The sequence below is a fragment of the Ursus maritimus genome, unplaced genomic scaffold, assembly GCF_017311325.1.
Source record: "Ursus maritimus isolate PB19 unplaced genomic scaffold, ASM1731132v1 scaffold_4, whole genome shotgun sequence".
Lineage (NCBI taxonomy): Eukaryota > Metazoa > Chordata > Mammalia > Carnivora > Ursidae > Ursus > Ursus maritimus.
The window spans coordinates 10,437,262-10,452,471 of NW_024426552.1; the positions used below are offsets into that span (position 1 = coordinate 10,437,262).

Below are 15,210 nucleotides of genomic sequence, written 5' to 3' on the forward strand. Positions count from 1 at the left end.
TAGGGACTATCAGAGGGTCCCACTCTCTGTGTCTCCCCAAATATAATCAAATTGATAACAAGTTAATGACTACCCCTGTATCCACGGGTCCTTTGGCTATATACAGCCTCCTACTCATCTTCGCGCCCTCCTCCCCGTCCTGCCAGCATTAACTTGGCGCCTACCCTGCGTCCGACCCTGCGCTGGGGGTTGGGAGGCCAACAGTAGACAAATCTATGTGGTCCCCGCTACCACACACTTTCAGTGCTCAATCTCTGTCCTCCGTGCTAGATGGTAAACTCTATGAGGGCAGGGACCCTGTCTGTCTTGCTTGACATTGGGTCCCCAAACTCCAGCATAGTGCCTAACACATAAGAGGTGATAAATCCACATGAGCTAAGTTGACAGATTCATCTACAGCCCTGGGACCCACCTGACACTAAACCACGGCTCAGAGCTTTGCACTTTATACATTCCTTCAAAGTCTAGGGTTCATTCTTCTATGTGTATGAGACTAATGGGTAAATTTACCTGTTCAAAGGATCCAGTGTGGTGTTTCTGAAGGTATCTTACAGATCTCCAGAGACTCGGGGAGGTAGGATATCTGAGAGGCCTCCTGGAGAACAGATGACCTTGAGAAACCAAGCCTATAAAGGAGACCCACTGCGAGGAGGAGGAGAAGCTCATACTGGGGGTGAAGCAAGATCCCTCACTTACTTCCATGAGTCCAGAGCACACAGCCCGTCAGCCCAGGGAGGGCCAGGAGCTGTGGCATGTGTGCACCCAGCCAAGCAGACCCACCAATTCCCAGAGCCCTGGGGGAATTCCAGCGTCTTGCAGCCCTGCTGCCAAGATGTCTTCATGGAGGAGAGTGGCTCTGGCCCTTTGAGATGGGATGCTGGACTGGGATGGTGGGAAACAGGTTTGTGTCCAGCTTCTCACTAGCTGAGTCACCTCGGACTGTTTATGCATCCATCTGGCTATTGACCTATCATTACCAAAAAGCACTGACTGAGAGCTTAGAACAAGCCCACTGCCACGCCAGGTAGGAGGACACGATGTGGAGAAGCAATTACGACGTGGATCTCACTCAGTGTGGGGAGAGGGACCACGACCCCCAGTGTGCATGTGTGTACGTGTGTATGTCAAAGGTTAGCAGAACATGGTGGTCGACCTCAGTTTCCACCCCAACTAACTGTACTGATTTCATAAATGTGTTTGTAAGCTCAGCCATCAGAAATAATGAGCACTTACCATTTTCATCAACGTGAATGGAACTGGAGGGTATTATGCTGAGCGAAATCAGTCAATCAGAGAAAGACAATTATCATATGGTTTCACTCATATGTGGAATATAAGAAACAGCACAGAGGATCATAGAGGAAGAGAGGGAAAACTGAATGGGAAGTCATCAGAGAGGGAGACAAACCATGAGAGACTCTTAACTCTAGGAAACAAACTGAGGGTTGCTGGAGGGGAGGTGGGTGGAGGGATGGGGTAATTGGGCGATGGGCATTAAGGAGAGCACGTGATGTGATGAGCACTGGGTGTTATATGCAACTGATGAATCATTGAACATGACATCTGAAAATAATGATGTCGGCTAATAGAATTTAAATTAAAAAAGTGTTTGTAAGCAGATGGTATAAGATACTCAGAAAGCAAATAACAAAAAATGTTATTTTGGGGGGAGAGGTAAAGTCACGGAAGTGCATCTTTGCTCATTTCCCTTCAGAGCACATGGTCATAGTCCACACATAGTTATGAAACTACCACCACCTTTTCAAGCTCCTCAGACACCAAGCCCCCACAGAACAGTCTCAACGTGCTGTCTCCTGGAGAAAGGTATGTGGATTGCTGCAGCCAACTGGTCTACCAGGTCTACTCAGCTGTTGCTCCTGGACACACAGGACATCCTGGTGGCCACGTGGTGTCGCGCTGCTTGGCTGGCTCCATTTATGTACTCATTCATGTTGGGGGGCGGTTCTCAGTGACAATGCCTAATCAGAGGTCAAGTCTTTCTTGAGTTGGGCTTTGTTCCGTCACCAATTCCACCTGTCTCGAGACCCGAATGTGACGGCAAATGCAAGTTTTTGAGTTCCACAGTAGCTGCGTATTAATAGTTAAATATATGGTGTCCAAAACCTAGTTTAAGAAACACTTGGACTCTGGCCCAGGATTATTCATTGGTCACATTGAGGTTTTTTAGGTCATGTGAAATTTGCCAGGAAATCCGTATCTTAGACTGTCCTGCCCCTAGACCTTACATTAAAGTATACACCATCACCAGGTACTACGGGATTAGAAGCACCAAATCTGTAAGCAAGACTTCCTTAGGGACTAAATCGCCACAGCTGGTGAAGCCCCTACCTTAGCCTTTGTTGTCAGTATTTTGTTTGTCTTGCGTTATTGTTACGTTGGTATGTTATTATGTTGTTACCCTTTGTTATGAGTAAAGAAGAAAAGGATCTTTCTTACTAAATATACTGCAGGGTTACCCTATAATTTGATGACAAATAATTAAGACTTCTTTGTAAAAAAAAAAAAAAAGTAAGAATCAGCATGATGAGCAATTAATTTGCCATACAGTAATTCAGGGAAGCTTTGCTCGGCCTGTTCTCTATGTCCTTGACTCTTTTACAAGAAGACATTTCTTGCGTACTTACAGAATAAAGCAAAATGGCAAATTAGTATGATGCCAGTTTCCACAAAGATGGGGAATATAAATGACCAAGTGGCTAGAAGTAGAGGCAGATTTGATTTGCACCTGTTACCGGGTCATATGTCATCACTTTGTGGTATATTTGCAACTGATATATTTATTTTAAAAAATGGGGAGAAACATAAAAGTTAAAAATCGACAAGTAAAAATATGGGCTAATTCATTACAACTGTGTTTACGAGGCTGTCAGATGAAGGCGAGGGGAATGTTTGGAAGGTGTGGGGTACTTCTCCCTGAAGAACAAACCTGTGACTTCTGCACTCCAGTGATGGCACGGAAAAATCTGACGTTTCCAAAACCCAGGAGGTCAGATGTCTAGTCTGGAATGAAGTCCAAATAAAGTGGAGCCCAAAGAAGGAACGTCAAGAAAGCTAAATCTGGCAAAGAAATACTACTGTAGACGAATTTAAGGATTTTAAATCAAGTATTAGAAACTCAAAAGATAGAAGCACCTAAAGAGTGTTTGCCTGATTCCTACACTGGGGTCTTCTTTGTTTTTAAGGGGAATGATTCGTAGGATAAAAAGAAAGTGAGACGCCCTAACACTGCTACGAGGCACATCTTAAGTGCTCCTCAGACGTTATATCAAGCAGTAGTTGCTTAAAAACCAATCTCCCTGTTTGGAGATCTGTTTTCTTAAAGAAAAAAAAAAAAAAGTGGGGTGGGAGCGGGCAACTGAGCTCCAAGCTGATCACGTCAGAATAAAACATTCTGGATAAGCCGTCCAGGACAAGCCCCTTGCCTCTGCCCACACAAACTACTCCTGGGCAGGATCTGCGGGAAAAAAATGATTCCAGGGTCCTGGGATCGAGTCCCGCATTGGGCTCCCTGCTCAGTAAGCCTACTTCCCCTCTGCCTGCTGCTCCCCCTGCTTGTGCTTTCTTTCTCTCTGACAAATAAATAAAATAAAAAAAAAAAAAGAGGCAAGGATGGAAAGGGCAGGGGATTGCTTCTGTGCAAAATCAATGGACGTTTGTGGGAGTTGAGCAGATAGAACGACATGAATGTGCATTTACATTATGCTTATTTCAAGCCAGGTACTATTCTAAGTGCTTTATGTAATCTAATTCTTGAATCCCCACAACAACCTCATTGGGTACTACGATTATCATCATTTTATCCATAAGCAACAACAGCACAGAAGGGTTATGTAGCCTCCCCGAGGTCACACTGCAAGAAAGTAGCAGAGCCAGGATTTGATCCCACTGGCTCTAACGTCCCTGCTATTGATCACCACGGTATACACCACCTCGTGCTGGCAGCCGCCCATTCAAACGTTCATCATGTTCCGAGCCTGTGCTCCACGTGGAGGCTAGATGATGAATTTCACACCGTCAAGGGAACAAGTACAACACGCAATGTGTGAGTGGACCTTCCACAGAGGGACACCCGACCCAGACGGGGGTTGGCCAAGGCTCCCCAGAGGATATGATGCCCGTGGTGAATCTCAACACACAGCAAATAACCAGGCAGGAGGCAGGGAGTGGGGTGAGGGGGGAAGAAGCTTGATTCGGGCAGAGGGCGCAGCACCTGCACAATTTCCAGGCCGGCAAGAATGTGGTTCTCCCAAGGAATGGTAACTAATTCAATATGGCTGGCATGGCGGTACCATGGATGACGAAGTGGGGGGACACCCAGGCAACACCGCAGAGGCAGGAATGCCATCGTGAGCAGCCTGTGGCCTGGCTAAGGAGTATGGACTCATCTGAAAGTCTACAATAAACAACTGGAGAACTTTGCTTTCAGAAACAAAGTGATCGGATCTCATTTCCTAGCTCACTGGCTGTCACCAGGGCCTAGACTGGAGAGCTGGGAAATGGAAGCAAGAAGACGAGGTAGGAAGATGTTACTGTCTTTCAAAACTGTAACAAGAAACTGCAAAGATGTGCTGGAAGCAGGTGGCCATGAGACGGAGCAATGGGGAATTTCTTAAATCCAGAGCAGATTTGGGGTACACACAGCAGCACTGTGTTCAGCTCTCTCCCTCCTCCCCCCCTCCCACTACCCTGTCCCTTCCCCGCAGACCTCCAGCAACCAGGGGCGTCCCTGGGGCTGTGCCCTTAGATTATATCCCAACACTTAACCTTAAATTGCTCCAGGGTCTTTAAACATGCTCAGAACAGCACCTTCCCACTGGTGAAGAACCGCATGCCCTCTCTTAACTAACCCCTTTGCCCCCCAAACAATTCTTCAAATTCTGATGTTAATCGCTTTGGAAACATTTCTCTTTTTGCTTATTAGACTTTGCTTACATTCCCGTCAAGGAGCTTTAGGTCCTAACTGGCTTCTATAAGCCTGAAAGTATTTTGAAAGGATTATGATTCAACACGCAATGCACATTCTTGACCTTATTATCTGCTGCTTTCCTGGTCTGGCTGAAGGTCCTCAGGAACGTCTTTTTTTTTTTTTTTTTTTTTTTTTTTTTTTTTTTTTCACAAAGATCCCCTTTTGTGTGAGTTACAGCGGGACCTTGCCCTTTATTTTTGATGCCTTGTAAAAAGGCCTCTTTAAACTCAAAACTTCCTCAGTCGAGTCCTACAGATTCCTTAACAAATTCATTGCTTTCTTCCCATTTAAAGCAAGGTTGAAATACGACATAAAGCCAGATGATGTTCAAGTCACCCAGTATCTTGTTCTTCCAAAATCCATGTTAAAATGTTCAACAAATATTATAATATTTAAATAAATTTCCACTTTCCTTCCAAATATACCTCATCGATTCTACCCACTGAAAACACTGGTCAGCTCTGGGCCTCCGAAATTTGAGTCCTGGGGATATTTCTCACATTACAACCTGTTTGCATTTTTTTTTTTCACTTCAAGTATTAGAGTTTCCTTTGGCATGAATTGCTTTGAACATCAATAGGGCGCGTCACTATTTTTAATTGATTCTTCAATAATCTCCAGACTAGAAGGGCCGGTTACGATTTTCAGAACAAAGGACAGTAGGATGCTGGACCCGCACCCCCACTTCCCCGACTTCCCCTACCCAACCTCTTTGTTTCCAAACCATCCCGTCTCCCCAAAACGTTCCTGAAACTCTCCGTGACACCCAGGCCGTCCCGCCTCCGTCCGGTGAACAGAAGCGACAATCAGGACACCTGGAAGACCAAGGCTCAAAACGCGCTAAGAGTTGGGGGAAAGCTCAATTTACCTTCACGAAGAGGGTGATGTCGTGCTCCTGCCGCGGGGCTCCGTCCTCCGACGCCTCTCCGTCCTCCCCGCGGCAGTTCACCCGCGCCGTCTCGTCCCCGCCCTCCACGCTGCCCTCCTCCGCCAGGTGGTTGCCGAGCTTGGCATCGGGCTCCACGGCCCCGGAAGGCGCGGCAGCCTCTGCGGGCGCGCTGCTGTCTGGGGGTTCCTCCTCGCCCCCCGCTGCCGCCTGCTCGCCTGGCCCCTCCGGACCGCGCTCTCGCCTCTCCTCCTCTGCCTCCTTCAGCTCCTCCTGGGGCCCACCCTGGCCCCCGTCCTCGACAGCTTCCGCCCTCGCGTCCCCGGGGGCCACTTCCTCCGACTTCTCTGTTCTCAGGGCCCCAGCCTCGTCGGGCTCCCCTGCCAGCTCCCCAGGGCCGCACCCCCCAATCTCCGCCGCTGCGGCCTCCGTGGCCTCGGGCTGGGGCTGGGGGCTGAGGTCCGCTCCGTCCCGGGGTTCACCCTCGGCCCCGTGCGCCTCTCCCGCCGGCCCCGCGGCTTCCATGCTGGCTCCCTGGGCCCCCGGCGGGCCGCCTCCCGGTTCCATCGGCCCTTGCTCCGCTTTCTCCTTCGCCCCGGGGGCCTCGGCCTCCCCGGGCTCCCCCCGAACCTCCCTCGAGGCCTCGACCTGCGCGCCGCGGTCGGGGCTCACCTCCTCCACCTGCTCGGCGCCCCTCGCCTCGTCTCCCTGGGGGACCTCGGCGCAACCCGGGGCGCCCTCCTCGGCCTCCGCCTCGCCCTGCGCTGCCCTCGCGCCCTGCGTCGCGGCCCCCGGGCCACTGTCCGCGCCCGGCTCCGGCTCGCCCGCGCGCCCTCCGTCCGGATCCGCGCCTTCTGCCGGGTTCACCGCGGCCGTCGCGGCTGCGCCCGCCCCCTCGCCCCTCGGCGCCTCCGCGGCGCCCTGGCTGGCCTCCTCCCGCTCCGCCTCCCGGCCCGCGGCCCCCAGCTCGCCAGGTTTCTCCGCCAGAGGCGGCGGGGACTCAGGCGGCCCCTGGGGACCTGGGGGGGCGCCCTCCAGCTCCGCGGCCTCGGCCATGGCCGCAGATCCCTGTCCTCCACCGGACACCCTTCCTTGACACTGCTGATGGAGCAAGTGGCCCTGGGCGAGGAGCTCGGTACCAGGGGGCCCCTGCGCCCCCTCCAAGAGGACGCCCGGCTCCTGGGCTCAGGAAGGCGCCCGACTGGGCGGAGCTCTGGACCTGCGGGGCAAAACGGGCTCTACCCCAAGACACTGCGCCCCTTCTCCCGGTTTAAGCTCTCTGGTATCTTCCTCCACCGTAACTGCGTCTCCCCGGTTCCACGTCTGCTTCCCACCCACACTCTAATTCTGACCCGGGTTTCCTGCAGTCGCGGGCCACGGAGGAGCAGAGCGCGGCTGGGGAAGGCCTTTTAGCTCCCGCACCCTTTGAAATGCCTGGCCTGCGGTCCTGGGGCTGACCAGAAATCATCAGTACCAACTCCATCCCCCTAGGGATTGGGCGGGGTTTGCACCCCATCCTCTCCCCCTGTTCCGGTGGCCTGGGAGCCTGGCCAATGACAGCCTTTCTCACAGCCCTTGTACATTTCAGTGAAAAGATCCTGGTTCTACTGGCAGCTGGGGTGTTTTCTGAAACAGCATCAAGTTCCAGAGCCATTTAAGTTACTCCCCCTCCAACACCCCACACTGGACACCCAAATACCTAATCTCCACTTTCCCCCAGGAACCCACACGTTAAGCTTCTCAGCTGGTACGCAATGCAGATGTCCCTGTCCTGCCTCAATGTCCAAGAGCAAGGGGGGTAAATCCTGGAAAAGAGGAGAAGGGGAGACCACCTTCCAATTTCTGCAGGCCCTTCCTGCGAAGTTCCTGAGGCCCCCATATAGAAGCAAGGGCGGTCAACTGAGCTGCTCTGACCAGAGATGGGCTCTGCTGTGCATGAGGGGCCCCCTCCTCGAGGTATGACAAGTGTGGGGGCCTTATACTGGGGAAAGGCTAGAGCCTTCATCTTCCTGTTCCCTGAAGACTCCAAGAGTCTATCTTTCAGATTCTCCTAGATTTTCTAAACCCATGGCCAGTGCTTTAGCCTGAGTTGTGTGTTAAGGGCTTAGGGAGGTGGGGGTAGGGAGGTGAAAATACAAAATTTGAAGAAGGGAAGCTGTGGAATTCGCTGGGTTAGGGACCTCCTGGAGGCCCAGACTGGACGCCTTTTCCCCCAGAAAAAAAAAAAAAAGGAAGTTACAACGAAAATTATGTAGTAAGTTTATTATGAGGTAGGTGAAATTGTGCGGGTTAGAGAGAGGAGCCCGCTGCCCAGACTGGCCCAGTCTACACGTGGTAGAGCAGGGAGCCCAACCCAAGACTGATTTGAGTCGCCAGGCTCCTAATGGCTTTGACACTTGATATGGCTTGGGGTCAGCCAGTTAGCCAATCACCAGGATGTCTCCTTCTAATACTCATTGTCCATCATTGACAGGTGACCAGAGAGGAGCCCAATGTCACCTAGATTCATGCTACCTTTCTCCAAGGTTGTGCCCTATCAGGAAAGGAAGGGCCAGAAGCTTCATCACCACAAAGCACAGCACTCACCCATGGGAGCTAGACAGAAATGTCAGACACAGACCCTGCTCTCCACAATCTCTGGTCACCGGGAAAATCCTGCAGCATTTGCAAGGCAAGACAGACCTCAGCCTTGTTTCTCAAGGAAGGACAAAGCCAGCACCCTCAGCCCCAGACAGCAAACACAGTCCAGGTTGATGCAAAGCCCGTGAGGCCAGATGTGTTTCAGAAAACAAAATTCTTAGCAATAGAAAGATGACTGGGTGTTGCCAGGGTAGATTATGTAACACGGTACGGTCGCCCTGTGACCAGACACGTGATTATTTCCACAGTGGCACCATCGAACATTCACATTAGAGGGAATATGTAAAAACCACACATAGCTTCAGGGACCCCAGTTCAAGTTCACCACCAAATGCGTTCTGGTCAGTCTGGCTTTGCTTCCAGACGAGGTCCCCCCAAAAGCTCGCAGTTTCCAGAGTTTTTTGGATTTCGGAATGTACACATGCAAGATGGTCCTGTGACCCACTACAGGGCTCTAGTTGTATTTGCTCTCCTTGGAAACATCCGAGATTAGTTACACCTATACATTTCTTCTTAATAACAAACCAACGGTCTCCAGTGCTCTGTTCTCACAAAGAACCAAATTAAAGGCACATACGTATGGGAGTAACTATATTCCATGAGCCTTAATTCAGGCAAAGTTTATAGAAATCCTGGTTATAGGAAGGTTGGCATCACTAAAAAAAACCTCCCTTTGAATCAAGCCAAGAGATGATTAACTTGTGAGTGCAAACTCAGTGCAGTTGACTGGCTGGCGGACAGCTAGCCCCCGGTAGTGTCCTTTTCGAAAAACAACACTAAAAAAGTCTCTCCTGTCCCAGCGACTGATCCTGCCTATCCAACAAGGCTGTTTCGTTCTATAGGATTAGGATTTATTTTTATATACTGTTTGGATTCATTTACTCACATTGACATTGGCTTTCAAAATAATGCCAGGCCATCTGGAGAATGTAGACACTCACGTTTTAACCATTGTTAATAAACAATCGTTAAATGTTTACATCACATAATTTTGAAAATTTCTTTTATTTTCTATAATTAAACAAATATATTATTTTTAAATGAATACAAGCTCCAAGCTAAAAATTGAGAAGACAGAGAATAACAGAGCTTTTTACAATTTTTCTGTAATCCCGTTCTCATAATAAGCACTTTCTTCATTTTTGAGAGAGAGAGACTGTTCTAGACTCTGGACATACAGCAAGGAACAAAATTGAGAAGTTCCCTTCCCCTGCAGGGCTTTGGGATGGAGCAAAAGTAAATAAGCAGGCAATTAAGCCAAATACGTTTGGATAATGTCCAGCTTTATATAGACTTACACTCTTACACTCACACAGGCACATTCTGAAAACCTTAACTCCTTTCGCTCACACCCCTCATCCAACCTGCCAATAAATCTATTATCTCAGCTTTCTAAAACATATCCAGAATCCAACCTCTTCTCTCTACCCCCACTGCTCCCCTCTGGACCAAGCCACCATTCCCTCCCAACTGGTCCTCCTGGTTTCCCCTTGCTTTTCTTTCTTTTTTTTTTTTTAATTATTTTTTTTAAAGATTTTATTTATTTATTCGACAGGATAGAGACAGCCAGCGAGAGAGGGAACACAAGCAGGGGGAGTGGGAGAGGAAGAAGCAGGCTCATAGCGGAGGAGCCTGATGTGGGGTTAGATCCCAGAACACCGGGATCACGCCCTGAGCCGAAGGCAGACGCTTAACCGCTGTGCCAGCCAGGCGCCCCATCCCCTTGCTTTTCTGCAGTCTGTTCTCCGCCCTACAGCCAGATGACCCCCGTTGAAATCACAAGTCCACCAGGCCACTTTTATGCTGGAATCCTTTCTTTCTTTATTTTTTATTTCTTTTTTTAAAGATTTTGCTTTTAAGTAATCTCTACACCCAACGTGGGGCTCAAACTCACAACCTTGAGATCAAGAGTCACATGATCCACCAGCCGAGCCAGCCGGGCACCCCTTTGCTTGGAACCTTTCCAAGCCTTCCTGTCTCACGCCAAGAAAATGTCAAGCCCTTACACATCAAGTATGTGTCCTATAAAGTCAGGCACCCCAATCCCTTTCTGACCTCATTGGCTTCTTACACATCAGCCTTTCTGCTGTTGCCGGAATTTGCTGGACATCCGTCTGCCTGGCTGCTCCCTACATCCTTGTAGCTCGCCCCGTACCTTGTTGAGATTTTCATAAGTTGTTTTCTCTAAGCACCCTCTTTCATTTTCTTTTCTTAGTTTTGTGGTGATAACACTTAGGATCTACCCTCTTAGCAATAAACAATATGACATTGTTAACTACGGTGACGTTGTGGTTCCTTAGATCTCCAGAACGTATTCATCGCGCGTCACCGAAACTCTGTGCCCTTGACCATCATCTCCCTATTTTCCCCTCCCATCCCCCCCCAGGCTTTAGTAACCACCTTTCTACTCTCTGTTTATGCGAGTTTGACTATTTAGATGCCACATATAAGTGAGATCATGCAGTATTTGTCTTTCTGCATCTGGCTTATTTCACTTAACAGAATGTCCTGTAGGTTTCTCCCTATTGTCACAAATGGCAGGTGTCCCTTCTTTTTAAAGATTGAATAATATTCCATTGCATGTATATACCGCAATTTCTTTATCCTTCCATCCATCCAAGGATATATACATTGTTTCCATATCCTGACTCTTGTGAGTAATGCGGCAGCGAACATAAGCACCTATTTCAAAGCTCAATTCCTACCCTCTGTCAGACGTTTCGGCCTTATTTTTCCGATAGCAGTTATCTCCGCGTGACGGATAATGTCTTTTGCTTCTTTATTACCTGTCTTCCTGATCCCACCCCACTAGGATGCTGGTGCATGGAACCAGGGGTTTTGTTGTCACTGCCTAGAACAGGGCTGGGTGTATGGCAGTAGAAGCTTCAGACATACTGAGCAAATGGATACACGCATGCTTTCAAATACATACGTATACCTCGAAGCAGGTTTCAAACGTACTTACCTCTGTTGGTTTGATACTTTGGGGGACAAGCTAAAGTCACAGACACACTGTTCACAGAAATTCTTATCTACTGACTTTGGTGAATACTTCAGCGAATACTTTTAATTATTAGCAAAGGCCAAGTCAGTGCATACACAGAAACACAAAAGGAAATACCAAAGAAACAGAATCGTGAAGGTCGAGGTGAAGGTGCTTAGAGGTTAGCACGTCGTTAACTCGCGGCCAGCACCAGATTACCTATTTAAATACCAAGGAGGGTTAGACAGAGGTGACGGATTCAAGGCTGGGAGGCAAGAGGCAAATGTGCGGGTAATTAAGTAGCTCTTAGTAATTCCAGGGCTTGCCTCCTGTATATTACAAGGAATCACGAAGCAGAATAACTCAGGGCTCATAACTAAACAACGTAAAGATTTGTCGTTTTGCTGTTTTTCCAGAAGGTATGGACTCACTCCCACAGGGATCGCCTCTTTCTCTAGCAAGTATCTGTTCCTTTCAGGAGGGCCCTTGGGATTTCGATGTATGTATAACATTCAGATCCCAGGATGCACTACGACCGAGCCAAAGTCCCCCTTGCACTGATTTCTCTTCAAACAACTGTTCCTCCTCACCTTACAATGGCCCCAAACCTGCCTTACTTTCCCTGGCTTTACCCAGTTAATTGTAATGGTATATTTCAGTTAAAAGAAGGTTATAACCAGGGCGCCTCGTTGAGTCAGTCGGAAGAGCGTGTGACTCTTGATCCTGGGGCTGTGAGTTCAAGCCCATATTGGGTGTAGAGATTACTTTAAAAAATAAAATCTTAAAGAAGAAGAAGGAGGAAGGGGAAGAGGAGGAGATGGCAGCTATTGCTGAAGAATCAGCCTAAACCAGCAGGCAGGGATTGGAGCAGAGATATACCATCTTGGAAGTCAGTAAGGACATTACACAAATCAACACGAATAATGCCACCGTGAAATGGGTGGGTTCTCCGATCACATTGTTGCCTGATTTAAGTCACACTTTACCTAGTGTTAACCTTGGGATCTTGTTTTTTAACTTTTTTTTTAAGATTTTATTTATTTATTTGACAAAGAGAGAGACAGCCAGCGAAAGAGGGAACACAGGCAGGGGGAGTGGGAGAGGAAGAAGCAGGCTCCCAGTGGAGAAGACTGATGTGGGGCTCGATCCCAGAATTCCAGGATCACGCCCCGAGCCGAAGGCAGACGCTTAACGACTGAGCCACCCAGGCGCCCCTAACTGTGGGGTCTTGACTAAGTTTTTCACCTAGAACAAAAGACATTGTATAGGACCAGGGCCACTGTAAGTCAGACAATACACGTATCATACTCAGCATAGCACCTGGTGTTGACGTTGTGACCTCATTGTTAATATCGTCCCAGAGGACACATCTTGACAGAACAGTGTACTAAAGTGTTGCAAAAGCCAGGACACTTCATCCCACTTAGCCCATGACAGTCCTGGGTTATCCTGTTGACTCAGGAGCATAATCATAAAAGCACTCCCTGTCACTCACAAACGTGGCTTAGTTTGGACAATGAATCGTATGGTCACCCTACCATGAACTCACCAAGCTAGGGAGGATTTTTTCTGTTTTCTTTTCACGTGATCCTGCACTGTTCTCAAAACAAACGAGATTTGGAACAAATACCTGTTGGATGAGAGAAGAGATTTTTGACAAAGAAGAGGGAGAGAAAAAGGGGAAGGAGGAGGAGAAGGGAGGAGGGGAAGAGGGGAGGAGGAGAGAATCCTCCAAAATTGTATTACAAACCACTTGCTGAAAGCCCTTCTGGAAAGGCAGCCTACAGGCTGGAAAGGAAAAGACGAAGTCGTGTGGCAGGCCTCATGGTCAGTCCAGGGAGAAGGGAAGGAGTGGAGGGGTGTGGACCCCCGTGCCAAGCTGGCTCCTGGGACCCCGGAGACAGTGGTTCCAGCCTCTTATTTTCATAGCACCTTCCCTTCTGACCCCATCCTGCTGCAGATAAGAACAATACTAAAACTCAAGACTAACAGCCAGTTTTAAACCTTCCACTTTTTTCCATAAAGCTTTTTTTCTAAGCATTTTGGCATTTTTCTCAAAGTGTCGTGACTTCTGTATTTGCTCTCTACATGTTGTAGAAACTCACTTTTCTTTTAATTCTAAACTCCCAAGTTTTCTCTCTCCTCCCTCCCATCCTCCAGAGCCCTGAAATCTGCAGCAATGGACAGAGGTGTGTGTGAACACTGGGCTTCATACAGGGGCCATTATGCCCCTCGTGGGACATCAGGTAAGGTCTGGACACACTTTTGGGTCGTTGTGGTTGGAGGCTCTACTGGCTTCTAGGGAGAAGAGACCAGGATGCCGCTAAACTTCCTTCCAGGCACAGGACAGCCCCCACCCCCAAGAATTAACCAGCCCGTAACGCCAAATGTTGGGTGAGAGGCAGACCAGCCTCCCTCAGGCCCCCTAATTATAGGGTTTTTGATAGAAAATGCCTTAATCTCGTATATTGACTCTACCAGGAGCTTGGGGCAGTAGATGAAGGGGTGCTGTGTTGTGTCGGGGGGTTGTTCACTCTTCAAACCGTCTCCTTACAGATTACTAATGAATCCTGATGAGAAGCTCTTTGAAAGGATAGAGAGATTATGAGATTTGCAGCTAGAAGGCTAGGCTCAACTCCTAATTCTGCTGCTCACTGGCTGTGTTGTATCGTGTAAGCCACTTCTTGGTGATAACCCTACCACCCTTCGTTCCCCTGAGCGTTGAAAGTGATAATATGTAAAGCATTTTGCAAACTTGGATGTTTCTGCACCATCACCAAGTGATATTCATGTGCCTTCGGGTGGTGGTCCAATGGCCGGTCTGATTGTTTTGCACTGTCCAGATATTGGAATGGAGCCCTTCTACAGCACAGGACATTTATCTACGATATTAGTCCCTTGATACTTGTCAAAAAGCTAGCTTTCACGGCCCTGGGCATCCACTGACACATAAGGGCTTAGAACATTCAGCTTCCTAAATTTCCATTCCTTATAGGAAACACTGGGGGAAAAAAGTTATCTGTCAGAATGAAAAAAGATGGCAGTAAAGAGAGAAGATGATACTAGAGCATGCCTTGTTCCCACATATCCGGAAAATACCTCTCATCTGCCGGAGCCAGGTAAGCTCTGAGTGGCCCGGCGAAGCACAAGCTGGCCATTGTGAGACTTTAAGATTTTTTGTTTTTATCATTTTACCTAACTACCGGTTCATGAAAAAGTAAGCACCACATCACAAAATTAAGTTATCATCTCTGTATAATATAGTCATAAAATTGCCCTTTAGAAAAAACATTTCCATTCTATTCATAGCATTGAGAAGACCTACTCATCCATCCATCATTCAATCCATCCATCCATCATCCTTCCATCCATCTATCCATCCAACCATCCATCATCCAATCTATCCATCCATCATCCTTTCATCCATCCATCCATCCATCCATCCAACCATCCATCCATCATCCGTCCATCCTTCCATCCATCCATCCATCATCCTTCCTTCCATCATCCAATCCATCCATCCATCATTCTTTCATCCATCCATCATCCTTCCATCCATCCATCATCTGTCCATCCTTCCATCCATCCATCCATCCATCCATCATCCTTCCTCCCATCATCCAATCCATCCATCCATCATCCTTTCATCCATCCATCATCCTTCCATCCATCACCCAATCCATCCATCCATCATCCTTCCATCCATCCATCCAT

General features: G+C 48.4%; 1 protein-coding gene across 1 annotated transcript in view; it reads right to left on the reverse strand.

Annotated features, from left to right (window-relative positions):
• Positions 1–6,929, reverse strand: part of CLIC6 (chloride intracellular channel 6) — a 44,193-nt gene extending 37,264 nt beyond the window's left edge. The window contains exon 1 of the mRNA XM_008701865.2: positions 5,856–6,929. Within this exon, the coding sequence (XP_008700087.2) occupies positions 5,856–6,929 (1,074 nt within the window). The remainder of the gene's footprint in view (positions 1–5,855) is intronic.
• Positions 6,930–15,210: the final 8,281 nt, after the last annotated feature.